This window comes from Octopus bimaculoides, chromosome 18 (genome assembly GCF_001194135.2).
Source record: "Octopus bimaculoides isolate UCB-OBI-ISO-001 chromosome 18, ASM119413v2, whole genome shotgun sequence".
Classification (NCBI taxonomy): domain Eukaryota; kingdom Metazoa; phylum Mollusca; class Cephalopoda; order Octopoda; family Octopodidae; genus Octopus; species Octopus bimaculoides.
Window position 1 is genome coordinate 31,224,066 of NC_068998.1, and position 26,905 is coordinate 31,250,970.

The 26,905-nt window shown below is 36.8% G+C and overlaps 2 protein-coding genes across 2 annotated transcripts in view; both read left to right on the top strand.

Annotated features, from left to right (window-relative positions):
- Positions 1–22,886, top strand: part of LOC106880484 (coatomer subunit beta) — a 191,565-nt gene extending 168,679 nt beyond the window's left edge. Inside the window, exons 18-23 of the mRNA XM_014930433.2 lie at positions 4,338–4,424; positions 6,957–7,101; positions 7,616–7,735; positions 11,582–11,817; positions 12,040–12,195; positions 22,650–22,886. Of these exons, the coding sequence (XP_014785919.1) occupies positions 4,338–4,424; positions 6,957–7,101; positions 7,616–7,735; positions 11,582–11,817; positions 12,040–12,195; positions 22,650–22,727 (822 nt within the window). The 3' untranslated portion in view covers positions 22,728–22,886. The remainder of the gene's footprint in view (positions 1–4,337; positions 4,425–6,956; positions 7,102–7,615; positions 7,736–11,581; positions 11,818–12,039; positions 12,196–22,649) is intronic.
- Positions 22,887–25,526: 2,640 nt separating this feature from the next.
- LOC106867128 (uncharacterized) overlaps positions 25,527–26,905 on the top strand; it is a 13,303-nt gene continuing 11,924 nt past the window's right edge. Inside the window, exon 1 of the mRNA XM_052974256.1 lies at positions 25,527–25,617. Coding sequence (XP_052830216.1) covers positions 25,527–25,617 — 91 coding nt within the window. The remainder of the gene's footprint in view (positions 25,618–26,905) is intronic.

Here is a 26,905-nt window from a genome sequence, read left to right on the forward strand (position 1 = left end):
GTAGTGAAAATCGTAGTATATTTACCAAACATTGACGAACATGAGTTATATTTTACTGAATGATTGTGTACTTGCACGTGTATGCGTTTGAAAGAGCGAGAGAGGAAGAGGGGGAGAACGGGAGCAATGTGTATGTTGTTGCCACAGATCACGTATGTGTGGTTGTGTGTGTTTTTATATATCAATGTTACGAAAAATAGGTAAAGAATACTGAGAGGAAAGTTTAATCTATGACGTATGTATCACCTTCTCTCTCTGTTGAGCGTGTGTGTAAGAACGCTGTTCCAGGTAGAAGGGAAGAAATATAAAAGTTGCTAGAAACAGCAGCCAAATCTCCCTTAAATCACACAAAGTAAACGGAATTTTAAAAATCTAATTACTGCACTGGAAAGTTCACATTAAGAAAATTCCATTGGTGTAAAAATTTTTATGAAAAAGTGGAAAATGTGGATTTCTATAGATGGAACACACACACACACACTCACAAACTCAGCTTTATAGATATAGATTATAATTTGTTATACACTTTTTTCACTATACTGTCCCAGTAATATTTATCATTTTAGTTGTAACTAATAACCAGTCCCTTTAAAGCCTAAACCCCTCCCACTTATCCCACTCTTGCTGTCTTTCCTATATTTCTAATAATTATTCTCCTTTTTATTTTTAACCCTTTCATTACCAACCCACCCAAAGCTGCCCAAGAATTATTTTGGCTGTTACCAACTCACCAAAAAAAAAGAAAAAAAAAAAAAAAAAAAAAAAAATCCGAAAAAACCAAATCATATTTAAATGAGGATTTCAGCATAAATGCATATCTCATTGATACAATCATGAAAACAATTGAGTTACAGTATTCAACATTATTTGATGTGATATTTGAGCTCTGTGAATTTTTAGAGAACTTTTCCCTCATTTAATCTGCATTGATTTTCTGAAAATTTTTTATACTGACAAAAAATGGATACCGATTTCATGTTGTCAAGCAGTGAATCATGAATTTGAAAGATTTTTCAATGGTAGACATAAAGAAATCAAGCAAAATATACTGTAAAAACTATGTGGTGTGTGATTATGAATCAGATATTTCAGTTTCTGAAAGTAAAACCAGTGAATTCCAATGATAATTCTGATAGCGACAAAGAAAATGAATTTGTACCTAAATTGAGTAACAGTTTGGAAACTGTTTTTCTTAATGATTTTTCAGAAGAGACTGGCTTTCCCAGGAAACAAAACTATTAACCTATTTAAAAAAATTTTTTCTCTTCTTAGTGTGTTCAAAACAATTAGTTTGAAAACAAATCATTATACTGAATATAAATGAAGATGTAAAAAAGATGGTTTGCGGTCTCCCACTTACTTAGACAAAATCTAAGCATTTTTTTGCGATTAATACTCTTATAGTTATAAGAAAGCTACCCAGAATTATGCACTACTGGAGCAACAATGAACCTTTTGGAGAGAAGTGTTTCCAATATTATGACAAGGACCTGATTTTTAAAATTATTGCAATATCTACATATATTAGGTTGTCCAGAAAGTTGTGAGTGTTTTTCAATATGTAAAAAAGGAGGATATAAATAATTGACCTTTCAATAAATTTTATTCAATGAAATAATTTCCATTATTATTAGTGACCTTTGTCTATCTATCAGACAGTTTAAATATTCTATCAGCATAAGATTTTACTTGTTTTGAAGTTATCTAGATGCATTTTGACTCCATCTAAATCACTAAATGTTTTTCTGTGCAATGAATTCTGTAGAGACAAAAACAAGTGGTAGTCAGATGGCGCAATATCAGGAGAATATGGTGGGTGGGGTAAGAGATCCCAACCAAGTTCTTATGAATTCGTTCGGGTAGCCAAAGGCACATGTGGTCAGGCATTGTCTTGTTGGAACATTACCCCTTTCCTGTTAGCAATCTTCAGCCTCAATTCTTTGATTTTTTTGGTTCAAATTAGCCAGCTGACAACAATACACATCAGAATTAATGGTCTGATTTTGTGTAACAAGCTCATAATAAATAATGCCTTTATAATCCCACCAAACACAAAGCGTAGATTTTTGGGGGTGGACATTTGTCTTTGGTTGCTGTTTTAGGAAACCCTTGTGCAAACTTCAGGATCTTTTTCACACTGTGTTTTTGTACACAATCCATTTTTCATCTCCAGTCACAAGATGTTTCAAAAGCATATCACAAACAGAATACTGGTCCAACCAATTCTTTTCTGAGAGTTTGTGAGAGACCCATACATTATAGTGAGAAATGTATCCTAGCTTCACTAGGTGTTCATGAGCCATACTTTTAGAAACTTCCAGCTTGTCTGCAAGTTCTCTAGTTGTGATATTTGAGTTTTTTTAATTTTTGCCTTCAAAACATCTTCATCCAATTTTGAAGGTCTTCCACTGCAACTGTCATCTTCCAAGCTAAACTCTCCAGCTTTAAATTTTGCAAACCACTTTCAAACAGTTGATTCACCTACAGAATCACCACCATAAACTTCACAAATATTTTTGCAAGTCTTTGCAGCATTACAATGTGAATATGAAGTTTTTGGTTATCCATTTCAAATATTGATATAGGGTAACCGGAATGAAAGATAAATGTATTTTTATTCAGGAACAAAGAAGAGATGCACTACCACTTCAAGCATTGCCAAAGTTTTAACTGTGTTACATTTCAGATATGTTTAATGAAGTGTTAAAAGATTTAGGTTAAAAATGCTCAAAACTTTCCAGACAACCTAATTAAAGACACTAGCAGTGCACCAGTGCATAGAGAACCTAGGGATCCAAACTTTGATACCTTATTTAAAATAAGACCCTTCATTGATTATATTCAAAATGCATATAAAACATTCTACAAACCAGAGAGATACCTGTCTGTGAATGAAAGTATGGTAGGTAAGAAATGTTATGTTTCCAAGAGTACATGTCTGGAAATCCCACAAAATGGGGGATCAAAGTTTGGAAGATTTGTGAAATGAAACTAGGTTCTACCATGAATTTAGTTTTTGTATGGCGGATGAAGGGAAGAGACAATAATGTAAGCCAACATGGCCTTGATCTGGAATTTATCACTTCCACACAATAATCAGAGCCATATATTATTTTTTGACAGGTTTTTTAGTTCAATCAAACCTGTAGATTTAGAAACTGTGGCAACGTATACAGTGATTACAAGTAGTATATTGCCATTGGGTATAAAAAAAGCAAAATTTAAAAAGAGAGATGAAATAATCCAGTGGCAAAAAGAAAATTTGCTAATGACTGCATACAGAGACAAGAGGCAAATCAATTTTCTATCTACCTGTGCACAACCACATGTGGATGAAAATGCCACCCCATCTGTGAACCTCGATTATAACAGGTATATTGGTGATATAAATTGGCTGAATTAAATGATAAGCTATTATCCATTTGGTAGATCAGGAAATAAATGGTGATGGTACCTGGTTTGGTGTATAATAAATATGTGTATTGTTAATGCATTTATACTATATACCAAATCACTGGCTGGTGAGGATTGCTGCTGGAAGGCCATATGTGTTGCTGCAGAATTCAGCTTCTTCTCATACCAATGGAATGAATCAGAAGTGGTTGTTGAAGAATTTCCAAGACTTCATCAGCCCCAATTTCTGGCCTCCTAATTCCCCCAATTATAATCACAATGGATTATTGTATGTGAGGTGCAGTTGAGAAAAACACTAACCGCTCTGCCTGCAACACAAAGACTGAACTGATATCCAAGATGAAGGAGGTGTTTGAAGATCTTCCCAAGGACACAGTGAGGAGCTCCTACACCATGTTCTGGAGCCATCTTGAGTGCATAGTGGAAGCTGAGGGAGGTTACTTTGAGCAAACTGTTATCTCCCAGCCATAATCTAATTGATATTTTTTTGATCTTTTGAAATACTTTTATTTTTGACTGGTATATTGTGTTTTCTTTCCTTTTATGCAACTGTCAAATTTAGCCTGAATAGCACACAAAACAGTTTCTTTTCTCTCTTTGCCTTTTCTACTGCTACTACAATGGCCTGTTCTCTTCAGAGCTGGCTGGTCCTGTGTCACATTCATTCAGGCACTCCTAACCACTTCACATTCTATCTCCCCACCAATTGCTGCAACCAGTTCTTTCTACTTAGAATATCAGCTCACTGATGTTCCCTCCATGCTCATGTCTTTTCTGCAACCATTGACATTCTTTTGTTCAGAAATAATGTTGACTGTTTCATTTTTGCTAGTCTTAGAATGCCTTTCAGGACCTCTGACTTAGCCTCTTCCTCCAAACCAGTATAATAAAGATTTTAAGTGTCACTAATTCTCTGTTTCCAGAATATGTTTGAATTAACTTTGTCACAAGCTCTTGGTACTTCTGGTAAAAAGGACACTGACACTATTGGATCATCAAAGTTGAATAAGGTATATTTACTTGTTATTTATTTATTTCATATACATGATATGAAATCTATTTACAACACCCTAATGATAGGATGGTAACAGACATTCCTGGGCCTAATTTGTGTGTGCTGACAGCTAACAGTAGTGTTAGACTATGTCAACATATTTCTATGACAGTTACCATGTTGTTGTGTTTGTAGTGTATGGCAGTATTAGTATTGATGTCAGCAGTTTTAGCAATTATAATGTTGGAAGTATGATATTTTATTATTTTTGTAATGGTATGCACATAGAATATTGTTAAGTGTCATTGTTGTTTAGCCCAAGTCAGCTATGCCCATGACCACATTATCCACTGTGTTCTCCCATTTTAAAGATAACAGGGTGGTGTCTGAAGAAATTCTGCTGCTATTTCTTGCAAGTTGAGCAACCATATAGAAGCTCCCTCATTTGCTGATAGTGAAGTGCAGTATGATGTAAAATATTGGTCTAATAATGTAACCCTAATAATATAGTATTGTGTAGGATAATATGGTGTAGTATATTAGTATGGTAATATTGTTTAATGTAGTGTGGCATGGAGAAGTTGTATAGGGTAGTATATTATATAGTAAAATAAAAATTACTAGTATAAAATATGTAATAAGGTAGTTAAAATACAAGTGCACTATATAGAGTACTTAGGAAGTACAATTGCAGTGAATTTTGAATTAAGAATATAGTTGTAGAGAATTAGGTTGTTTCAGTTATGTAACACAGTATAATTCTGATTTAAAGTGTAGTAAAAGCTGTAGAATAGAATGTAATCATTATTACAGTTCCGATACATGGGATATTTATAACATAGTCCTGTTGTAGATGATAGCTTAAGTATATTTAGACACTAAATAGCTCTAGCTATGATGTAGTTATATGATGTTGGTAAAAGGAGTAGTTATAGTGCAATGTAGTACATAAGATGCCTCTGGTATACAGTTATATTATTTATTTAAGGTAGTTATCATTCTTTTCATTGTGTACTTATAGTTCTTGTAAATAGCATAATGAGAATTTTGATTTATTGAATAATTAGGTGGATACAGGAGTGGACAATTATCCAAGTGTTCAGTGGGGTGTGTCCTGTTCTCTGCACTGCATTGTATTCATGAACTCTTAACTCTTAAATGGTCAAATTTAAATATTGCAGGGTAGGGGCAACTCATTGATCAAGTTGAGTGATTTTTTTTAGCTTACAGTGCACAATCCGAATCCCTCCTGTTGGAATTTAGGTTAACACTTAAGGCATTGGTCAGGACACAATGGTGCATTCCTTTATGATGTATTCTATAAAACAGAAACTAGTACTGAGGTAATAAGCAAATATTAAGTGTGGTAGGCTTGTGCTGCTGACAAGCACATGAACATGCCAAAACAAAGAATAGATCAAACTACTCTCTATGGTATTGTTTGGTAAGAGAAAATGACTTTAATATAAAAATACCAGAGGGAGGCTGTAGCAAATTACTTCTATTATTAAATTATGAATACAGTCATAATTTTTTTGTACTATTAATATTATTTTTTTATTATTTACATCTATACCACATTTTGACTACTTTAATCTTTGACCATCGTAAGATATCTTATTCCTGAACATTATATGACATGCACATTGTGCTACACATAGACATATATGTAGCATGTCATAGCATAATGGTCAAGAGTATTACTACCTTTTGTTTAGAAATAAAGGTACTTAGTTCAAATTTATTTTAGTATGTTTATATGGTAATCAACTAATCAAATAGTATCAATATAAATATTTAAATTAATATAGAAATTAGATACTGGACTAAAAATGAGATAACAACAAAATACCAAACTTCAGTTAATGTTCTATTGTTATTATTTTGTATATAGCAGTGTGTGTGTTTATTTTATTTTCTATGAAGTCAGTGTGTATGGATCTATTTTAAAACGGGGGCCACATTTTTCATTAATGTTTTACGTAGTGTTTTTGGTACGGAAAGACTTTCAAACTTCGTATACTTATCTATTTTGCGTTATAGAACAGAAAAATATTTTTGTATTCGAATTTATTTCATGTAAAAAATTGTCTTATTTCGATAATTTCAACCAATCACTGACAAGTATTCAGTTGTTTATATTTACTCCTTTGGCTGATTAAGCGATGTAAAGCGTATTTAATCTCCATACCTTCGTTTTATTTGCTTTTTTCATTTTAAATTTGCTTTAACCCTAACCCTAACCCTAACGTTAGGGTTAGGGTCAATTGTTTCAGAATCGTTTGTTTATGTAGTCGGCACTTAATGTATATCGGCTGAATGGACGTCAGTGATTGGTTGAAATTACAGAAATACGACAACTTTAACATGGAAAGACTTATGGATTTCTTTTTTTTTTTAAGAAGACTAAGAGAAAAAGATGTTTTATATGACACGTTCTACCAGTGTTCCAAGTTTCAAAGTGTTTCGTTAATGAAAAATGTGGCCCCCGTTTTAAAAAAGATCCGTGTGTATTTATAAGGATGCATATATTATGATGATATTTCAGGTGACACAGCTGACAGGATTTTCTGACCCAGTTTATGCTGAAGCCTATGTTAATGTGAATCAGTATGACATAGTACTAGATGTGCTAGTTGTCAACCAGACTGCTGACACACTTCAGAATTTAACTTTAGAACTTGCCACACTTGGTAAGTCTTCCTCTCTCAACTTTGATTCTATATATATTTCCAGTGGTGAACTGGGTGTAAAAATATTGGTTGCCAGGAGACTAAGGGGGCCCACCCGCATCTACAGTGCTATCATTTAATTTTTTTTTTTTATTAAAAGTATTCTTTTCAACTGTCTACAAACACAGCCAGGCTGAAATAACTAATGCATTCTTCCAGGAGTGAATAAAAAAATTCTCAAACTTGAGGGGATGGGCCCCCATATATGGATTCTAATGGTGCAGGGGCCCACTTGTCATCGGACAAGCTGGCAACCTGGCCAGTCTGCCACTGTATATTTCTATATATTTTCATTCTAATCATCTGTTTTTCTCTCTCTCTGTTCCACTTCTCTCATATTGCTCTTCTATCCCTATTTCTATATGTGACTCAAAAGTCTATCTATTTCTGTCTTATGTCCCTCTGTTTTTATCTTCTCTTCTTTCATTCCATAAACCAAGATGTTAACTACTTCCTCCTTCTTCCACTTTTGCAGGTGACTTGAAACTGGTTGAGAAGCCACAGCCAGTGACCATGGCCCCTCATGATTTTTGTAACATAAAGGGCAATGTGAAAGTTGCTTCTACAGAGAATGGTATCATTTTTGGTAACATTGGTATGTAAAAGTTATATTCCTCCTCCCTCTCCTCCCTTCAGTACCCCTATTTCCATATAAGTATGGGTAGGATTTATGTACAGTATGATATATCACTACTTCTTAGATTTTGCTTAACAAATCTTCTTAGGCATCCCTTGCTCAGACTGCTATTTGAAATTATTCTTGTGGAATAGGGAAACAGTGATGGTCAAATCTCAGAAAATACTTCACAGATGCAAGGCAACTTTAGTGTCATTGTCATCATCATCATCATTTTACATTTGCTTTTCATTCTGGCGTGGATTGCACAGTTCAGCATATATGATTGGTCAGAAAACCATGTCTTGCCACAGTGCCTCAGTTATGCCCTTCCCAACAACAATCGTTTTACGAAGTGCACTTTTTCTGTATCATTGGCACAATTAAAAAGTACTGCCAAACCCTGTTTTGTCTCTGCTTGATTTATCAACCACTTTACAGACTGTACTATGAGGATCAGGTGAAAAGTTCATATATGCTGGCCAAGTTACTTTCATGGAATGTGATCAAATGAGGTTTATTTTTTGACATAGTTCCTTTTACAATCCACATACTCCTTCCACAGTGTTGCAGCACCTGGATTCCATTGGTGAAAAAGCTTTCATCCTGTTGATCAAAAAAGTCATCAACAGCAGATACGCTGTCATCATCACTTCTATACTGGTCCCCAGCCAAGTGTTTATTGTTCATGTTGGGAACAGATGATAGTCAAATGAGGCCAAATCAAGAAAATAGAGAGGGTGATCAACCAGTTCAAAGCCACAATCATACACAGCAGCCATTGAAACCAAGGACTTGTGTGCTGGACCATTGTCCTAATGAAAGAAGACCCTTTTGTCAGTTTTTCTGGGCATTTGGTTTTGATAGCCTTTCATACCTGCCTCAGCAAGTTGGCATAGTACTTTCTGTTGATAGTGTGACCCCTTTGAAGATAGTCAATGAACACAATACCTTTTGCATCTCAAAAATCTGAGGCAATCAGCTTCTCTGCAGATAAAACAAGCTTGGCATTCTTTGGAGCAGATGAGGAAGGGTGTTTCCACTGCATAGATTGTCTCTTTGTCTCTGGCCCAAAGTGATGAATCCAACACTCTTCCTAAGTTAGGAAACTTTCATGGAAACCAGCTAGATCTACCTCAAACAATGTCAGATTTTCCCATGATGTGATCAGCTTAGTGTGCTTTTGAAGAGGTGTTGGAAGACATGGTACTCACCAAGCAGAAACCTTTGTCATGCCAAGTTCATTGTGCAGAATATCCTCAACTCTCATGGAGTATGTTAACAGCATTGGCTATTTAATTTATAATCAGTCACCTGTCATCCATCACCATGTGACCACAGTTAATGTTTTCCTTTATGGTGGCAGTTGCAGGATGTCCAGACCTTGGGTCATCTTCAAGACTCTCCCTTCAGCTACTTACTATTGTACTGTTGATAAAACTGGAGCATTATCCCCTAATATAGCAACCATGTCAGCATGAATGTCCTTGGGGGCTAAACTCTTTTCCTGCAGACATTAGATAACACTGATGCCAAATTTTGTCCATTTTTAAGAGAAGTCAATACCAGTTACTTTTGAAGTCCTTTGAATAGTCATATGTCAGTTTAACTGGAAAGAACCTAAATAATTATTAATAAGAAGAGTTGAAATTAATGTACGCGAGATTTCACAGCTCTAACAACCTAGCAACACTCCTCCATAATCAGCTTATTAACTTTTCAACCTACTTTTCATTGTACCAGCATTAGTGAGGTTGCCTTGTAACTCACAGGGTAAAAGAGCCTCAACCATTGAAAGATTGAACAGGAGAGAGAATGATGACTTTAGATGAAGTGTTGGGGGAGGAATGGACTTATTGTCATAAGGAAGTGGTGGTGGACAGATTAACAGAGGATGCAGCAGAGCCATTCTCAAAGTAACATACCTAAGAAAGTGACAGAAAAATCAAGGTAGGTGAGTGTAAGTTGCAAGAGTGCAATTTAAGCATTATGATTTAGAAGGATAGAATGAAGTGGAGAGGATTCAGAATTGATAGGTTGGGTGACATAAAAGTGTGTAGAATAGATGATAGAGAAAAGGGAGGGTATTAGATAGGGGAGCTAAGGATTTACTATGCATAGATTGAAGTCTTTTATCTCAGTTATGAGTGGCTTAGTATGATGAGTAGAAGAGATGTTGGGGAGATGAGAGTGTATAGAATAAGAAGTATGCAATGTGGGGAGTGTGCATTACCTCACTATTTTAGTGGGCAGTTTCCCAAACAGGTATGAGAGGTCAGGTCTTCTGCAGTGTTGTGTATCACCAATCAACATGTTCTCTGTCATCTTCATCAGATGTAATACCTTGAGATCATTTTCTACTACCTCACCTTCATTTTTCTTTGGTCTCCTCCTTTCATGCTCAACAGTTGCTTCATGCTCCATTTGCATCACATGCCCATACCAGTGCATCTCCTCTCTTGCACGCTATATCTGATTCTTAAGTTCAGTCTTTCAGTTCATTTATACATTGTTGTTCATGCACATTAACATGGCACATCTAATGAAGCATGCTCATGTTACTTTGCACATAAGCATTATACATGATGCCTTTGACTTTGAAAGAAAAATTTTTTGTTAGCAGTAGAGATGAGAGATCGATGACCTTTCTCCAAATATATTCTTATTCTAGCTACCATTCATTTGGAGCACCACCTCCTAGCTAATTAGGTCACATAGGTAACAGAAGCTCTCAGTTAGTTCTTGAAAATATCTGGGCATATGAGGTAATCTATTTCCCAAGTGCTCTTATTTCTTATTGCTCTGATGCAACTGCTGCATATGAAATCTACCTTTTGTAATTGCCTACCTGTGATTCCACTATATTTCTTGTGTCCTTTGTTTACACTGACCATGCCTTATTGAATTTCTCTGATTCCTTTCACGGCCATTTCCATGATACTATAAGGGACTTGTCTTCCTTCTAAATTGCTAAAATTTTTACTTTCATTAAATTCAGTATCAAGTTTTGTTTGTATGTCTGCCTGCAGATGTTGTTATAAAAACTAAGTCTTCAATATTAAAAGTATATCATTGTTATTTAACTTAGATGTTACCAATGGTATTCCAGCCATGACAAGACAATCTTTTTGTATATCCAATATGTTCTTTTTTTTTTTAAATCATAGATTTGGCTTTTTTCTTTTAACAAGCAAGTTGAGTGATCACATAGATGCTATCTTTGTTTGATTTGTATATTGTTAAAGCAGATGCTTTGAATTTGGGTAACTTTCTTACTTTTTGTAACACCTGAGCTATGAAGTAGAGGTGGAACTTGTCTTGCAAGTTGAACAACTCAAGGTGTGTGTGTGTCAATTCAACAGAGTTGTTTTCTTTTCTTCGCTGACACTTGCTAGACTAATGTAAATAGTTTCTTTTCTCTGTGCCAGATTGTTATGTCTGGTCTCTTGTGCTTACATTTTACAAAGGTTTTGAGAGGAATATTCTTTTTATATAGTTGCACATGCCCCTCTCCCACATCACTGTAACTTTTTTCTCTGAGCTTCAAGACTATCCATTCTACGAATTCCACTATGTAGGTGTTGTGGTCTCTACATCATGCTTTAACAGGCACTACTCTCTTCCCCATTAACTTATAAAAAGTAAAATAAGAATGATTCAGAATCTGTATCCACCAGCTGGCTGAACTGAAGTAATACCATGGTTAACCATGGATTTAAAATCCCGACCTACATGTAAGTAATCTAACATTTTATCCTTAAGTGTGGTCTGATGGCAATATTCTAGGAAATTATTGCTATATTAAACTCTGTTTCTCAATTTCAGTCTATGATGTGACCGGAGCGGCAAGTGACAGAAATTGTGTTGTATTAAATGATATTCACATTGACATTATGGATTATATAGTACCAGCTAGTTGTACCGACACAGAGTTCCGACAGATGTGGGCTGAGTTTGAATGGGAGAATAAAGTTGTGGTCAACACTAATATCTCAGAACTCCATGAGTATTTAAACCATGTGATGAGCTCCACTAACATGAAGTGTCTTACTCCTGAAAAGGTAACATCAATTGTTTTGGTTTATTGTCTGCTGTTGTTATTTTGGTTTATTGTCTGATGAGATTGAATGTAAGGTGTAGTCTACTACCATGATATATTGTGATGTGGTCTAATGACAGGATATAGTGGGATGTACAGGTATTGAACCAAAGTTCAGCTTGGCTTAAGATATACTATTCCTACATACTTCAACTAATGGTAACTATTTGTTGCTCATTGTTAGGCACTTTCTGGAGAATGTGGTTTTATGGCAGCCAACATGTATGCCCGGTCTATTTTTGGAGAAGATGTCCTAGCCAACCTCAGCATAGAGAAGCCAGCTCATCTTAGTAATGATGCACCAGTACAGGGTCATGTGCGTATTCGAGCTAAAAGCCAGGTAATTTGTTTTTCCATTTCTTATTTCATTTTTGTTTCATTTGTTTCAGTCATTATCATCACAGTATATTTTCCATGTTGCTATGGGTTAGATAGATCAGAAGACCATGTTAAGCTGATGCATTCCATTTCTGGCATGGTTGTTATAACCAGATGGCATTTCTAACACCAGTCACATGACGGAGTTTACTAGGCTCATATTATCATGGTATCAGCACTTAGAGGTTGTCATTTTCTTGATGCAACCAAAGAATCCTCTCAACCCTACATTATCTTTAAATACTAACCATATTAAAAGTGCACTGGATGCATCATATCATTGACATTGTAAAGGTTGCCGTGTACCTTATGCGAATAAGGACTCCTCTCTTCTCTATGTGGTCTTTATATTTTTCAGGTGACCAAGAGTATGAATATGAGTGTAGTGGGATGGTAGGAGGGATAGAGATACGTACACATTGGTCTGTTGTTAGTTTGTAAGAGGATGGATAAGTAGTTTGCTGAAATGACAATAAAGATATATCATAATGAGAGATAGTGAGTGGTGGATAGCAACTAAGGTGGTGATGATAAGAGTTGTAGGAGTCAAGTAAAAGTTACATGGGGCCGAGAGGCAGGGCTAGAATGATGGTTAGCAGTAGAGATTGTATATATATATATATATATATATATATAATAAATCTGTATATGATGGGATTCTAGACTCTCATGTCAATTTTGGCATATGAACATCTAGTTGTTTAATAAACTAGACAGCCAACTCATTGAATTAGCATACCAAGTGGCTGAATATTCTTGAGATACATGTACCCTTCATGTAATTCTCAGGTAGAATCAATATGACATAGTGTGACGAGGCTGGACCTTTAAATTATAAGTACAGTCCATTTCATATAAGCTTGTATACAGTTTCTGCTTATTCAAACTCATTCACATAACTTGGGTTGACCCAAGGCTATGGTAAATGCACTTGTAGAAGATGTCAGGCAGTGGAATCAAACCCTGGAATTAATGATTGTGAAACAAACTTCTAATTCAATCAGCCATGCCTAAGTCCATATGTATATATCTATGTATATATTCATATATTTGTACACAAAAACTCTTTCTCTGTAATTTACACACATGTACCTTACACATACATACACACAGAAAATATACTTTATTTGCTATTATGGCAATGAATATTTGGGGAAGGATTTGAGTGGGGTACCTGAAATTATATGGGGCTGGATGAAATTGAATCTATCCTCTCTGCTCCCTTTCCTTTATCTGAACATGGTTTCAAGTTGCCAGGAGGTCAGCTCAGTGGTAATAGGGGTTGGTAATCTGAAATCGCTACACTGGAATAATTTAAAAAAAAAAAGTCACAGGTGAATTTGTTGGTATGGCTGTTTGGTATGCTATACACCTTAGAATAAACTCATGTGATGCTGCCATCTCTTCCATGATAGACGACCATGTAGAGCAGGGATTCTCAACCATTTTTTATCCATGGATCCCCTTTGATTATTATTTTATTCTGATGGACCCCCGTAGCCATTCGATGCTTAACATCTAGTTTTATAGAATACTATTTATTAATGTCTTCACATTAATTTTTGTAGGTTGAACGATGTAAAATGTTAGAGAAAGAAACCTAGCTGTTTCTAGCATACATACCAATACCTACGTCTAAAGCAAAATTTTTTCAAGGGCCCTTAGAATATTATTGTGGATCCCCAGTTTATTATTTTATTGTATGGACCAAGGTTCAGAACCACTGATGTAGAGGATGGACTTCTTGTTAGTTTGTTTAAAAGAGAGTAATTAACACTGTGATAAAATAAGGAAAGAAATATTTATGGATTGAGTACTATTAGACAAATATGGAATAATAATAACTTTGATATCTTTGATAGGTTTCAGCCAGTATAGGCCCAGGCCATGTCTAACTTAATACAAAGGAAAATTAGATGTATCATAACAGAAAAATTACACAAATTGGGAATCAGATGTGTAAATATCATTTAGCAACTTGCAGACAGAGTGTCTGGGGCATGAATTTTATGCTAGTATATATAATAATTAAAATCCAGAAGTGAGTGACAAAAATGATTTCATTCTGTGTGTGAAAGTTATGATGTTTCGCATATGGATACGTCTATGTAAACAATGCAATCAAAGATAGAAAAATAGGTGATGGGTGTATATGCATATTTCAGGAGTTCTTGCTCCTTCTTCAGTACCACATCCAAACCATTAACCATCCACAAGCACATTGCTTCAACAGCCACTAAATTTAGCAGTGTGACATAATTGAATATACCAATCTTACATATTAAGCATATTTCTGGCAACTGGTACATACATATTAGTTACTGGTAGGGACACTGTATTTCATTATGCAACCATAATATACTACCAATTATATTAAATGTGTATAAGTCAGTATTGTGTCCCACCTGTGTTAGCATTATGATTCAATCATTATGTATGTATGTGTGTATATATATATATATATATGGAAAGTGGACGTTAAACGATGATGATGATGATGATGATGATAAATGTCTAGTTAGAATAGAGGCAGCTGATGAATAATTCCAAGTGGCTTTCTGTTTTCCTATGTGTTCGTTCCATTGTCTGTAGTTCATTGTTCTAACATCCTGTACCCTGATATGCATCTATATACACATGTAGATGTAAGTATATACATATATGTGTGTATACATGCATATATATTCTTTGTATTATATATATATATGTGTATATATATATATATATATATATATATATATATATATATATATATATAAATAAATAAATAAATAGTTGTATTTCAGGATGGTAATTTTTTTCCCTTTTTCCCAAATAGACACAGGCACTATCTATTCATTCTTCATTCATTTATTACTTCCTATGTTGTTTGTATCTGTGCCCTTTATATAGTTTCTTTTGTTTATCTAGTTATCTCTATTTCTTATATTTATCATAGGTATGCGCATATTTTTCTATTGTATGTGTATTGCACTGTATTTTTTTGTTTTTTTCCCTTCTGTCTTTAGTTGTGTTGGATGGTGTGGTGGTGGTGGGTGTTATTGTTCCATTTGTGTTTTCTGTTGAGGCTCGATCTGTCTATTGCTATGTGTGTAGCTTCTGCAATTTGTGTCGTGTCAGTTCAATGCATTGATAATACTTTAACCTCTATGTTATTAACCAAGCTTCTATGTCCTGCTCGAGCATGTTGGAAGAACACTGATGAGCCTTTCTCCTCTTTGAGCTCCCACCAGTGTTTACCCATACACTCCTCTATGCTGCATGCTGTCTCTCCAATGTAAGTAGTTGTCTTGTTTCTGCACTGTCTTTCAGTACACCATAAGCTATATACTATATTCTTAACCTTGCAGTTAACCTGTGGGTTCATCCTACATACTATACAATTGTTCTCCATACATGGGGACCTATCGAAGGGATAAGTTCTACAGATAATGGATTTTATGGGGGTTCCAGGCCTTTCTACTACTTTATTCCATAGATTAGCCTTGTCTAATGCTTTTCTAAAAAGGTATGCTAGTTCGCTGCCAGGGGTAGCATCAACAAACTTGATACTCTGGTATATTTTGTTGTCATACCATGAGTTGGCCTTATCTATCTTTTTTGTGGTGTTCCAGGGTTTACTCCTGTATAGCAGGCAGATCCCCTTTGCATCACTCTCAACTACATCAACAACAATGACAACGGCAACAGCAACTATCGCAATGGTACCAGCATGGGCAACGTTTAAACACAGAGAGATACAGGAATGGTACCAAAAGTCAGGGTCAAGGGCAGCAGCAGTGGCAACAGGGGGACAGGAGTGAGGGGAGGATCATATTGCTACTAAGAATAACAGTGATAACAATGACAACAATATAAAGGGCGTATGCATAGACATGCATACACACATGCATGTACACACACACACACAAATATAGATGTAAGCGCATGCACATATAAGGATACATATCATAGAAGAACAGAATGGACAAGGCGGGGCAGGAGCACACATGAGGACAGAAAGTGTTGCTGAAAAGGTCACAGATGTGTCGCAAAAGATATCGAGACAATGAACATGAGTTAAAATAAGAACAGTAATAAATGAGTGAAGAACGAATATATAGTGCATGTGTTTATTTGGCAAAAAAAAAAAAAAAATTACCATCCCAAAATAACTACAATATCTGTTTCAACACACAGTTTCACATCAGGAATCTTGCAACACAAATTCATAAATGTAATGTGAGCCTCAGCCAGGCTAGCAAGACGTTGAAAAACACTATATTTTGTTGTCTTAAAAAGATCATCACAACACAACTTCACTTCATAAAACTGTGTGTCTACTTCAGAATGTATACTAACACATTCACTAATAAGGTGGAAAGACTACAACAAACTAGAGGACAGGCTGAAAGACTAAAAAGAACACTAATGATAAACACTAAGAATAGAATTTATACAGATTAGAGACTAGAAAAACACTAATGTGTATTACTACGGGAAGTAAAATACATCACTACACCAACAGGGAGAACAACTTCACCAAGGAAGCATTTTTATCAGACGCAAATGCGATGAACACTTCAACAAAAAATTTACATGGATGAAGTAATAAGCAACAATATAAAATCAAGCAAGAAGCAAAATGGAGGTACCTGGATAAGATTGATGGGATATAGATGGTAGACGCCCCACTAATGGCTGAATTTAGCAAGGGCAATGAAGTGAATATCTATGGAGATACAACAATTGACATGGAAGAACAGTCCATACTCCAACTACCACCAAAGTGCACCGTATACAGAAATATAATACATTCTCTCTCTGAAATAGTAAAAGCATTCACTGAAGTTCAGTGTAACCTGAACAAACATAACAACAACAACGACACAAATGGCCACAACACAAACAACATCAACAGTAACAACAATAATAATACCTCCAAACACGTTGACAATAACAACAGTAATGGTAACTTCACAGATAGCCACTACAACACAAACAATGATGACAACAACAACAACAACCACCACCACCACCACCATGATGATGGCAACCTGAATGAACACACAAACACAAAAAGATACAAAACTACATCAAAGTGAGGGTCAAGGACAGCAGCAACAGTAACAGAGAGGGGAATGCAGGTGAGGGGAAGGTCTAGATACCAAAGATTGATGTCACTAGGAACAACTAACGGTAACAACAACAATAACAATAACAATGGTACTGTAGAGAAGAACGAACACAGAAAGACACAGACATGCCAAACTTAGGGGCCAGAACAGGTGCAGCAGCAGCACTGAAGAAAATGAAGATAGAGGGTGGATCAGCAGTATGGGAGACAATAACTATAAGAATAACAATAATAGTAGGGATGGTAACAACAACAAGAATAACAATAATAGAGAGGATACTAACAACAACGAAAACAACTATGAAAACATGCAAACCAACACAAACATTTCTAACAACAACAATACACATAGAAACACCATCACCACCTGCAACAACAACAGAGACAACCAAAGAGGTGGTCACCAGAGAAATGATAGGATAGAAAGTAGTATAACAGGTATAAACGACACTAACCCTTTTCATACCCTATTCTGCAATCAATATGATATTCATATGATATGAGTCGTATTTATCTGACAACCCTACCCTTCAACAAAAAAGTTTGCATCTCTCAACAGAAAAATGATGAAATAGAAGCACACTTCAACATAGCCAGTACTAAACTTAGATTTTAGAACAATACACTAGAAGACAGAGTAGATAAGAGGTACAGCAACTTGATAAGATGTCCACAAGTGGCCTGTGCAAGCTCATACAGCGCACAAATATAGCCAACTCCACCAGAGTATTACAATAACAATAGACTACCCTAACAAGCACCCAGACTATTGGATACCGGTTTTAGACACGTGCTTTCCCACGGACAAATCCAGCAGAATGTCGATAGACAACCTCCTGAACTACATCCAGGTGATGCTACCCTACATCATCAGTATTAGGGAAACAACAGTATTTGAGTATGAAGAGAGAGAGAAGATCCTCAACACTCCTATGATGATGTGGTCAAACATCCTGGGGACAAAGAAGTGCATGACCAACAACTTAAAGGCCAGTAATTACATCTGCCTGGCACTGTTTGGGCTCTGCAAGGACCATTAGGCAACCACAGATCCAGTAACAGGACCACCAATGTGACAGGTCTGCAGAGCCAATGTTGCCAACGACTACTGAATCTCCTGCTAGAAATATGTGGAGGTGATCAATGAGGGCGACATGGAGTTTCATAGTGTCGACACAGAAGAACTGGGCTTTCTCCTGAGACTGACATGTTACAAAGATTACTTAGATGAACATGACCATAGCTGTTTCTGCCCCACTGCATCAGTAAAAGGTAAACCCCCTACTATAACCTCTATGGCCAAGAAAACCCCTAGAGAGAGATGGAATGGGTGGGCCAGACCTATACAGACACCCAAAAACAATGATCGGTTTAAAAAGATCACACATGTGGTGGGTGCAAGTACCAAAATCACATTCAAGGCCACATATTTAAGTTTAATAACAAGATATCCATCCAAGAGGAAGGTGCAGTCATCAGTGTCAATATTGCTGGCAATGTAGCTAACCTATTTATGGTATGGTGGGATAGGAAACTCAAGGAGAAATTAACAGAAAACTCTATGACCCTTATCATGTACTCCCAACAAGACAATCTTAATGATCTAGAAGCTAACGCTATGGAAAGCATTCAGTGAATAGCCAACTCCATCAGAGTACTAAAATAACAATAGACTATCCTAACAAGCACCTAGACTATAGGATACCGGTTTTAGACACAAAACTCTGACTGGAAACCAAGAAAAATAAAGTCCAGATCTTTCACTCCCATTATACCCATGGCCTCTAATAGTAGATTTGGTGAGAGACATGACGAATGTGTCCCACATATGCGACTGTATAGAATTGGAAAGACATGTACACCACTTCATCTACTGCATGCAATTCTCTAGCTACAACCAAAGGGACAGGATTAGAGTGTACAAAGGAGCCACCGCTAAGTACAAGGCCATCATAGAGAGTGATGCAAAGGGGATCTGCCCGCTATACAGGAGTAAATCATGGAACAGCACAAGAAAAACCAGAAAAAAGATAGTTATGGCCAACTCATGGTATGACAGCAACAAATATCAGTGTCATGTTTGTTGATGCTATCCCTGGCAGTGAACTAGCATACTTTTTTTAGAAAAACATTAGATAAGGCCAATCTACAGATTAAAGAAGTAGAAAGATCTGGTGCTCCTATAAAATCCCTGATCTGTAGAACTTGTCCTTTTGATAGGTCTTCATGTAAAATGAACACACAGGTTAACTGTAAGGTTAGGAATATAGTATATAGCTTATGGTGTACTGAGGGACAGTGCAGAAACAAGACAACTACTTACATTGGAGAGATAGCATGCAGCATAGGCGAACACCGGTAGGTACTCTAAGAGGAGAAAGGCTCATCAGTGTTCTTCCAACATGCACAAGCAGAACATAGAGGCTTGGTTAATAACATAGAGGTTAAGGTATTATCAATGCATAGAACTGACAGGACACTTAGACAGATTACAGAGGCTACACACATAGCAATAGACAGACTGAGCCTCAACAGAAAACACAAATGGAACAATAACATCCATCACCACCATGCCAAGCAACACAACGACTAAAGACAGAGAAGGCTGAGAAAAAAACAAAAAAACATACAAACAGTGTAATACATACACAATAGAAAAATATGCACATACCTATGATAAATATAAAAAATAGAGATAACTAGATAAACAAAAAAAAACTGTATAAAGGGCACAGATACAAACAACATAAGAAGCGAACCCATATACACACACACAAACAAACATACAGTAACTTCACAAACGGCCGCAACATCAACAATGTGACCAACAATGACAACAGCAACAATGGCAATAACAACAACTACCACAATGGCAGTAACATGGGTGAACACACAGAGAGATATAGGAACAATACCAAAAGTCGGGGACAAGGGCAGCGGCAACGGGTGAGGGGAGGATCATAGTGCTACTAAGAACAATGACAATAATAATGGCAACAATATAAAGGGTGTAAGTCCATATATACACATATAGGCACACATGCATGCACACACACACTCAAATACAGACCCAAATGTATGCGCATATAAGGATACACATCACAGAAGAACAGAATGGACTAAGCAAAGCAGGAACACACATGAGGATGGAAAGTGTCATTGAAGAGGTCACAGATGTATGATGAAAAATTTCCAGACAGTGGACATTAGCTAAAATAAGAATAGTAATAAATGAGTGAAGAACAAATATATAGTGTGTGTATTTATTTAGCAAAAAATAAAAAGAATGTTAAAAATGACTATCCTGAAATATAGCAATATCTGTTTCAACACAGTTTCACATCAGGAATCTTGCAACACAGATTCATAAACATATACATAGGCACAGACATGGCTGTGTGGTAAGAAGTTTGCTTCCTAACCACATAGTTCTGGGTTTAGCCCCACTGTGTGGCACCTTGGGCAAGTGTCTTCTACTATTTCCTTGGGCAGACCAAATCTTTGTGAGTAGATTTGGTAGATAGAAATTGAAAGAAGCCCATTGTGTGTGTTCATATATATATATATATATATATATATATAAACCACACACTCACACACATGTGCATCTTTGTCTTTGTCCTCCATCACCTCTTGGCAGCAAGTGTTGGTGTGTTTATGTCCCTGTAACTTGGTAGTCCAGTAAAGAGACCAATAAAATAAGTACCAGGCTTTGTATAGGAGTTCCCACGTTTACAAATTCCCTAAGTATCATGTGAAGAGATGATGTTCAGCAACTATTTGATGGTTTACTGTAACAAACATGTACTGAATTCATCCTTCACAATCTGTAATCTTTCTGAAGTAAGTTGTCAAGGACAAGCAAACTAAGTAAGCTCATTTGTTTCAATATGGTGAATTTTGTAACCAGGTAACATGAATAACACAAGGACATGCATGCAGTCTGCTGCTGACTTCATGTACCACAATAGTGGTAAGATGATGATGACACTGCATTAACACTACCTGTTTGTTTGGAACTCCTCTTCCTCTTTGACTCATTATCACCTCTCATTTTAGTTGGAATGTGGCTTATGCATGTGGCAGTTCCCTTGTAGCTGATGTTTAAATTATGACTCAGAGCCTTGTACAGGTCAGCTGCAGAAGTAAGAAAGGAAGCAACAGTTCACTACTGAAGTCAGTGGAATGAAATTGATGGTCTTTTTTTTTTCTTTTTCCACTTCTTGTGACTCTTTTTATAACTTCAAGAAATGGAATGCCACTTGTTTAAGATATTTTAGATCTTTTGTTTGAATGCAGAACCAATGCTCTTAACCTTACTTAGATTATCACATTCCCTATATTGATCCATGTGATTCAACATTACCATCAGTATTATTGCAGAATCTCTTTTCACTTTAAGGCGGCGAGCTGGCAGAAGCGCCGGGCGAAGTGCTTAGCGGTATTTCGTCTGTCTTTATGTTCTGAGTTCAAATTCCACTGAAGTCAGCTTTACTTTTCATCCTTTTGGGGTTGATGAATTAAGTACCAGTTGTGTACTGGGCTTGATCTAATCGACTGGCCCCGTTCCCAAAAGTTTCAGGCCTTGTGCCTAGAGTAGAAAAGAATCTTTTTTTCTCTTTGGAAATATTGGATTGCAGAAGTCTGTGTGACAAAAAAGGGCAATTACATTTTGATTGTGTGTCATCTTGTCTGCAAGATCTAACATCTTGAGATCTGACTTCATCACTTCTTCCAATGTATTTATTGCTTTTCCTCTGACATATTTTATCTATTGCTACTATAAGCCCTTTCTTACACCCCAGCTGCCTCCCTTTTGATGTCACATGTCCATACTACTTATTTCCTCTTTGCCAGTATTTTAGATAATTTGTTGCCACCACTGCAAGTTAATAGAGTAAGCATATTAATAAATTAATATGCTTCAGTTCTCCATTGGGAAAATTGCATTGCTTCATGGCCTTAACTACTGGATGGACTAACCTACTAAGAGTGGAAGTGCAGTGGAAAATGTTTTGTTCTAGTTCAGTATTTTTGTTCATTTGGCAGTGATGTAAAACCACTGAATGAGTTGGGTGGAGGGTTAATTTCACTTATTTCTTCATTAAAATTCATAGTAGATTTTTTCTTATTTGGTGCAAGAAACAAAAAAAAAGCTGCATGTAATAATGATAATGGTTGTGAAATTATAATTAATGTGAAATCGATGTTGTTGAGGAATTTTATAGACAGTACTAACAATGAATCATGATATCCCTTATTATTTATGCCACACTGTATCTGTTTTCTTTCTTTTCCAGGGTATGGCATTGAGCATGGGTGACAAAATCAACCTTTCTCAGAAAAAGATCTTGAAAACTGGACCTGGGACCAACTAAATCAGTTATTACAACCACAAAGACACATACATGCTCTCAGAGATACACTTAACCATATATGTAATTTCAGTTTCTGTATTTTATTCTTATTTTACAGAAAAGTACTTCAGTTGACCTGCTATAAACTAGCCATATATCAATAAATATATCAAACAAAGATTTTTGGCTTTTGTTTACACAATCACAGATGTGTCTCAGACAGATGTGACACCTACAAACAAATAAGGGTCCTAAATAGTTAGTTAGTCATCATGGGCATTCTTCTTCTTATCATAATAATAATAATAATAATAATAATAATAATAATAATTTCAGATTTTGGTGCAAGGCCAGCAATTTTGGGGCAGTGTTAAGGTGATTACATCAACTTTAGTGCTCAAGTTTATCAACTTTTGGTACTGAGGGGTTTCAACCATGTTTCATGGTCTGCTACCACAACAGCTCCTTTATAGGATCCAGTTAGCTCAAGACATCATCAGGAGGAACCACGTCCGGTTTCGGCCCTACTCCTCTACCATTTTGACGTGATGCCCCCCCCCCTCCCCACACTTTCGGAGGTGTCTTCAGCTCTGGTGTTGAGTGCATGTCTTATTTCTCTTTCTTTCTTCTGTTCCCTGGCCTCTTCGATGCAGTGTCAACGAGTGTTAGTGGACGGCTGACTGTTTTGTCAAATTTCCTTTTAAATACCTGCTGGTAGGCTCCAGCAGGCAGCCCCAGCAAATTGTCACGTAACACTGTCTAAACTTTAACTGAGCAATGGAGGGCCACACATTCTCTAAGCGAGACCGTCACCTGTCAACCAGCAAAGCTATTTCAGTGTCAGCCTGTCTCACCTAGTGATGTTATTTTCCTGCCAGCATGTTATGACTTTCAAGCCTTTGTTGGTCTTCCCGCTTCAGCCATATATAGAAGCTGGCTTTTTCGACCGCCTCCTGTATTCTCCTTATTAGTTTTCTCAGTTCAGAGCTTGAAAATGCAAATCTTCTTTTGAATAGCGCTGTCATTTTTCTTTCAATGAAGCCCCTAGCCCCCACTGCCAGATGGTAGTACTCGACAGTCCATCCCTGTTCTCTGCACTCTTCGATTAGTTTTTCATATCTCTTCTCCTTTCGTTTCTCTGCATTGTCGATGTTCTCTTCTCATGGCACTGTCAGTTCTAGCAAAATTCCTATTCTCCGTTCTCTGCCCTGTAGGACTAAGTCTGGTCTTTTTGTTGTTTTTATGAGTGGAAATATTACTAGTCTTTCCAAATCTGTGGCCAGCTCCCAGTATCCCTTCCATTTTTAGTCTATCTCGTATATTTTATTTGGAGGCCTGGTCTTATGTCCTTTTCCCTCCTTCTGGAAGTATATTTTCCTGCACTTTTCCACTTTTGGGTACTCTACCCTATTGTATCCCTCAATCTTCTCCTTGAGTGCTGCGCTTATGACGCCGAGGACTTGGTTATGACGCCATGTATACCTTTCTAGTGCTAGTCTGCAGCTTGACAGAACATGTCTCAGCGTCGCTTTCTCTCCGCATCTACATTCATCAGTTGGTTTTATGTTCCACCGGACTAAGTTTGCTGGTGAGGGTAAAACGTCAAAGGTAGACTTGATCAGGAAGGATGTTCCTGCTTGTTCCCAAGCCCAAAGTTCCTTCCATGAGATTCTGCGACTGACCACGTTTTCCTCCCATCTCAGGCACTGTCCCTGTTGACTACATTGCACCAAATGTACATTCTGCCTTTCTTCTTCCTCCTTTCTCACTTCGTGTACCACTGCCTCTTTCATCTCTTTTATACTGCTCTTGCAAAATGGCCTGAAATTGTGCGACCCCAGGCTGGCTCTTGCTTCTTGCGTTGCTCCGACTATTTCAGCGTGCCTTAATTTTCCGATCACCCTGTTTACTGCCTCTTCTGCATTCCATTTCCTCTCTGTTCATACCTTTGGAGGGTTTTCTCAGATGCTCTGATCTTTTGAATACCTTAGCATCATTACTGTCCTTGCCTTTTCTTCGGCGATTGATGTTATTGGTAGTTGCAGCACAGGTTCCCCATATAGTGCAGTTGTATTCAGTGATTTCGGCAGACCAGGCCATTTTCTGATAACCACACTCCATCCTTTCTAATCTACTCGCGGCTATTTCGTACATTTGCAATGGCCACATTATCCTTGGGTACAGCCCAAATTGCAATATCCAACATTTGAATTTTCCCGGCAGTGTTCTGTCAATTGCCTTTAATCCTTGTTCTACTAACTTGTGTATTTCTTTCCCTTGCTTCTTATCATTTAATAAGTCTCTATACCATCTGCCGAGACTCTTTACTGGTTGTTCTTTCACTGTTGGTATGTCTTCACCTCCTATCCTGAATTTCACTTCTTCTTGCACTCCTTTCACGAAAGCCATGCTTCGCAATTTTTTGGCTTTGAATTTCATTCTTGCCCATCCTATCAGTTCGTCGAACCGCTCTAACTTTCCCTCTGCTGCTTCTCTACTTTCCGATAGCACAGTAACATCGTCCATAAAAGCCCTTAATGGTGTCTTTGTAGCAGCTTTCTCACAGTTTGTAGATCTAAGTAACATTTCCATGACTAGCACAAATAAAATGACTGATATTGTGCATCCGGCTGCAATACCTACTTCAAGCCATTTCCACTCTGTTGTGAACTTTCCTGCTGTAAATCTCATCCTCAAGTTGTAGTAGGACATGAGCATTCATGTACAAAACCTATGGCCTCCAAATACCTGATCCACCAGAACTCGGCTATTGCGGACAATGCCAAATTCAATATATTGATGGCAGACCTCGTCAGAGTAATGCGAAATGTCTCCTGCATGTGCAACCCTACAGAATTAAAGCGACATATACAACATTTCGTTCACCGCATGCAATTCTCAGGTTACAGCCGTAAAGAAAGGATCAGGGTATACAAAGGAGCTATGAAGAAGTTTGAAACAATCAAACGCAACGATAGGAATGGGATTTGCCCACTCTATAGGAGCAAGTCATGGAACACCATTGAAAGAATTAAGAAGAAAATAGGGAAGGCCAGCTCATGGTATGATAGCCACAAATACAAGAGCGTTATGTTCGTCGACATCACCCCTAGAGGCGAACTGGCGTACCGCTTTAGAAGGGCCCTAGACAAACTTAAGCTAAGTATTAAGGTTGTTGAAAGGCCAGGCAACCCTATCAAATCCCTTATCATTAGAACATACCCTTTTAGTAGAACCCCCGCACTGATAGGAACTGTACCGTATGTAGATTTAGCCCACAAACGAACTGTAAAACCAGAAATGTGGTCTATAGTATAAGATGTACAGAGGGACGATGCAGTAACAAGACAACGACATATGTAGGCGAAACAGCAAGGAGCATAGGGGAGCGGGCAAATGAACATTGGAGGGAACTTAAGGAAGGGAAGAGCTCATCAGTTCTGTACCAGCACGCTGAGCAAGAACATGGAGGCTCACTCAATAACATAGAAATGAAAATCTTATCCACACATAGCAGAGACGCAGCACTTAAAACAAATTACAGAAGCTACACACATAATAGAAGATAAACCTAGCCTGAATAGGAAACTAGAATGGAACACTAACACACACCCCTAACAAACCACAAACCACAACATATGACAATACGTTCCCCATAAACCAATAAGAATATGAACAAAATATAATACAATACATAGATAAACAAATGGAATTAAATACTACATACGTTAACAAAATTTAATTAAATACAAAAAAGAAGTAGATATAAACACATGAACAAATAAATAAATAAAAACAAAAACTAACGAACATGTATTAACAGAGGATATAGATAATACAGGCACTCCCCATACATACACATGCACTTACAAAAACATAGACACATTGAAGGATACACATGTGTAGACACATACAATAGGAATACAAAATACAAAATGGCTGATAGTTAGCAAGGTGAGACACACATAAGAAAGAAGAAAGCAAAGGACCACTGATGAGGTCACAGAAGTGTGACGAAAGAACTCTGGCCGAAATAGGATTAATGTAATATAAAGTAATATAAAGCTGAAGCAAATTAACACCAAATATACAGTGCGTGTGTTTTTATTGGCTAAACTGGCAATATGACCATCCCCAAGTACAACAACATCTGTTTCAACACACGATTTCACATAAAAAATCTTGCAAAACAAATATGT